This window comes from Myotis davidii, unplaced genomic scaffold (genome assembly GCF_000327345.1).
Source record: "Myotis davidii unplaced genomic scaffold, ASM32734v1 scaffold484, whole genome shotgun sequence".
NCBI classification, from domain to species: domain Eukaryota; kingdom Metazoa; phylum Chordata; class Mammalia; order Chiroptera; family Vespertilionidae; genus Myotis; species Myotis davidii.
The window spans coordinates 708143-712161 of record NW_006295459.1 but is presented as its reverse complement, the minus strand read 5'-3'; the positions used below and the strand labels follow the sequence as shown (position 1 = coordinate 712161).

General features: G+C 46.6%; 1 protein-coding gene across 1 annotated transcript; it reads left to right on the top strand.

The window, feature by feature from the left end:
• Positions 1–1186: 1186 nt before the first annotated feature.
• LOC102755957 (putative olfactory receptor 52P1) lies at positions 1187–2200 on the top strand. Its single transcript, XM_006770088.1, has one exon. The coding sequence runs from the start codon at positions 1187–1189 to the stop codon at positions 2198–2200; it is 1014 nt and encodes a 337-aa protein (XP_006770151.1).
• Positions 2201–4019: the final 1819 nt, after the last annotated feature.

Sequence of the window (4019 nt, the reverse complement as noted above, 5' to 3'; positions counted from 1 at the left end):
CTGGTTACCCAACTTTGAGAATAAAGCGACTTATTGAGGAGGTTCCCATTAAATATATGTGGTTGAATAAGTGAATATGAATTTCTAGTCAGTCATGTTCATTCCCATTTTGAAAACTTCCAGTTAAAGTGATTTCTCAGATATTATCTTAATGAATAGACCTTCATTTCTACCCCATTACCATCATGGTTTCACATGATCTGCAGAATTACTTTGGGTTTAAGTACTCCTTGCTCTGAACTCTGTCCTAGGGAGTAGAGGTAAGGGAAAGGTGGGATGAATGAGATAGTTGCGTAAGATTTTTCCAAAAAGATTTTTCACTGTCCAGGCACGAGTTAAGGTAGAATTAGAAACTGACTTCCTGACATTGTGAAAGGACCAGATTGAGAAGGATTGGGCTATATCTTATCTTTGAAATCACCAAGAACCACAGATAAAATATGAATAAAGGTTTAATGCAGAAATAGACTGTAAAAGACTGGAAGTGTCTGTTTCAGAAGTAGAACTCTGTTTAGGATTAACTTCAAAATCTTAGGAAGTGGAAACTGGACATGTGAGGTACATAAAGCATGTTCTGGAATTTCAAATGAAAGTTCATCGGGGATATTGGGATTATCTCTTGGTTAGTGAAAGCAGTGGAAACAACTATGTTAATCTTATGATCATAAATAATTATCAAGCACTAGGTCCCAAACCAGAATCCATTCTAAGTTCAAAAACTAAACAAAATGATGTCCATCTTCATTCAGGGAACTGTTGGTAGTTTGGGTTCTGCCTAATCTCTCCCCATACTCCAGAAAAGAAAGGCGAGAAGGAGGTGGGGGGCGGGGGGGAGAGAAGAGAGTGAGAATAAGAGAGAGGTCTAGTACTTTTGGGGACAACAGATCTTAGCTAGAAAACAACTCTAATTAATATAAATGCTTATTTGAGCCCTGTCTCACATTCATTAATTTTATTTATCAAGTACAGTATATCAGACACTATTCAAAGCTCTTTACAAATATTAACCCATACAATTCTCTTATCAATCCTAGGGGATTGTACTTTATTAACCCCATTTGATAGATGATAAAGCTTGCCTAACATTGTATAGCTAATAAGCCTTACTCTAGTCTCACTGATACCCCTGTTCTGTGTTGTCTTTTCAGGTAATGTGATATAGTGTGTGAGCTTCTGACCAGATATGATGCTCAGAACTCTTGGCCAGCCCATGGAGTCTCCAAATCACACTAATCTGGACACTTCTCTTTTCTTCCTCCTGGGCATCCCAGGTCTGGAACAGTTCCACCTGTGGCTCTCACTCCCCGTGTGCTGCCTGGGCACTGCTACAATTGTGGGCAACATAACCATCCTGGTGGTTGTTGCCACCGAACCAGCCCTGCACAAGCCTGTTTACCTGTTCCTATGCATGCTCTCCACCATTGACTTGGCTGCCTCCTTTTCCACAGTTCCCAAGCTCCTGGCCATCCTCTGGTGTGGAGCTGGACATATCTCTGCCTCTGCCTGCCTGGCACAGATGTTCTTTATTCATGCTTTCTGCATGATGGAGTCCACCGTGCTGCTGGCCATGGCCTTTGATCGCTATGTGGCCATTTGCTACCCCCTCCGTTATGCCACTATCCTTACTGACACCATCATTGTCCGCATTGGAGTGGTAGCTATGGTGCGGGGATCCGTGCTCATGCTCCCATGTCCCTTCCTCATTGGGCGCTTAAGCTTCTGTCAAAGCCATGTAATCCCACACACGTACTGTGAGCACATGGCTGTAGTGAAGCTAGCCTGTGGAGACACTAGTCCTAACCGTGTGTACGGACTGACAGCAGCGCTGCTGGTCATTGGGGTTGATCTGTTCTGCATTGGTCTCTCCTACGCCTTTATTGCACGAGCTGTTTTTCGCCTCTCATCTCATGAAGCTCGGTCCAAGGCCCTAGGGACCTGTGGTTCCCATGTCTGTGTCATCCTAATCTCTTATACACCAGCCCTCTTCTCCTTTTTTACTCATCGCTTTGGCCACCACGTTCCACTCCATATTCACATTCTTTTGGCCAATGTCTATCTGCTCTTCCCACCTGCTCTTAATCCTATGGTATATGGAGTTAAGACTAAAGAGATTCGGGAAAAGGTGGTCAAGGTGTTCCAAAAGGGGCAGGGCACTGGGGTCAAGGCATCTGAGCAATCCAGGAATATAGAAGAGACTTAGTCCCAAAGAAAGGAAGCTTTTCAAGATTAAATTATCCTCAGTATTTGAAACTGGAAAAAAGTTTTAATAGGGTGATGATGCCCTCCACAGTACCTTTTAGATCATTCCCAAGGTTGAAAAAATCACAGAGATCAAGTTGGTTCAGCATTTTTAACTTAAATCTAAGAAAGCATGACATTGGGAGTCTTTTTAGATCATTCCCAAGGTTGAAAAAATCACAGAGGAGATCAAGTTGGTTCAGCATTTTAAACTTAAATCTAAGAAAACATGACATTGGGAGTCTTCCAACCTAGGTTACAAGAGCCTCTGCATAGTCAAAGAAACTCCTCAGTTCCTTGCCCTCTCCAAATACAGAGGCATAGATTTCTAACCTATATTTTAGGCTATAGCTGCTATTTTTCCATCTACAAGGATCAGAATATGGGCCCATACAGCAAGAGTGAAAGAAATTAGAGCTACAAGAGACCATAAGAAGCCTGAAACAGCAATCAGAAAGAATATATGCACCCCTTTGTTCATAGCAGCGTTATTTACAATAGCTAAGAACTGGAAACAGCCCAAGTACTCATCAATAGATGAGTGGGTGAAAAAGCTGTGGTACATTTATACAATGGAATACTATGCAGCTGTAAAAAAAAAAAAAAAAGGATCTCAGCCTGAAAACAGCCCTCAGCCCCTCACCCAGACTGGCCAGGCACCCCAGTGGGGACCCCCACGCTGAAAGGTGTGTTACCAGCTGCAAACAGCCATCATCCCCTCAGCCAGGCTGGCCAGGCACCCCAGTGGGGACCCCCACCCTGATCCAGGACACCCTTCAGGGCAAACCAGCCTGCACCCACCCATGCAGCAGGCCTCTACCCTATATAGTAAAAAGGTAATATGCCTCCCGGCACCGGGATCAGCGGAGCCATGAGGCCTCCTGGCACCAGGATCAGCGTGACAGGGGGCAGCGCCACAACCTCCCTATCCACCCTGCTCTGTTCGTGACAGGGGAAGGCGCCCCAACCTCCTGATCAGCCCTGCTCTGTGCCTGATCCAGGGGAGCTCCCCAACCCCCTGATCAGCCCTGCTCTGTATGTGACAGGGTGTGGCAGCCCAACGCCCCCCCCCACGGGTCCTGCTCTGTGTGTGACAGGGTAGAGCCATAACCTCCCCATCGGCCCTGACCTGAGTGTGACAGTGGTGGCGCCCCAACCCCCTGATGGGCCCTGCTCTGTGTGTGACTGGGGGCAGCACCCCAAACCCCTGATTGGCCCTGCTCTGTGCATGACAGGGGGTGGCGCTGCAACCTCCCCATCGACCCTGCCTTGAGTGTGACAGGGGGCGGTGCCCCAACCCCCCAATCGGCCCTACCCTGAGCGTGACTGAGGGTGGCATCACAACCTCCCCATTGCCCTGCTCAGTGCATGACGGGGGTGACGCCCCAACTCCCCAATCGGCCCTGCTCTGAGCCCGACCAGGGGCTGCACCTAGGGATTGGGCCTGCCCTCTGCCACCCGGGAGCAGACCTAAGCCAGCAGGTCGTTATCTCCTGAGGGGTCCCAGACTGTGAGAGGGCACAGGCCGGCCTGAGGGACCCCCTTCCCCCCCGAGTGCACAAATTTTTGTGCACCGGGCCTCTAGTGTTATAATATGTTATGATCATTTTTTGTTAATACATGTATAATAAATATATATCAATACATTTACATATGTGTGTTTTTAATCAAGATAAAGATATACCAGAAGTTTTCTCTCTAAGTTGTAGAATTATGAATATTTTTTAGTAACCTCTACAAGGATTAGCCAAGAAAACATATACAGAACACATAGACACAGA

Coding starts and splice junctions, on each gene's coding strand:
- LOC102755957 (XM_006770088.1), top strand. CDS start 1,187: ATGCTCAGAACTCTTGGCCAGCCCATGGAGTCTCCAAATCACACTAAT.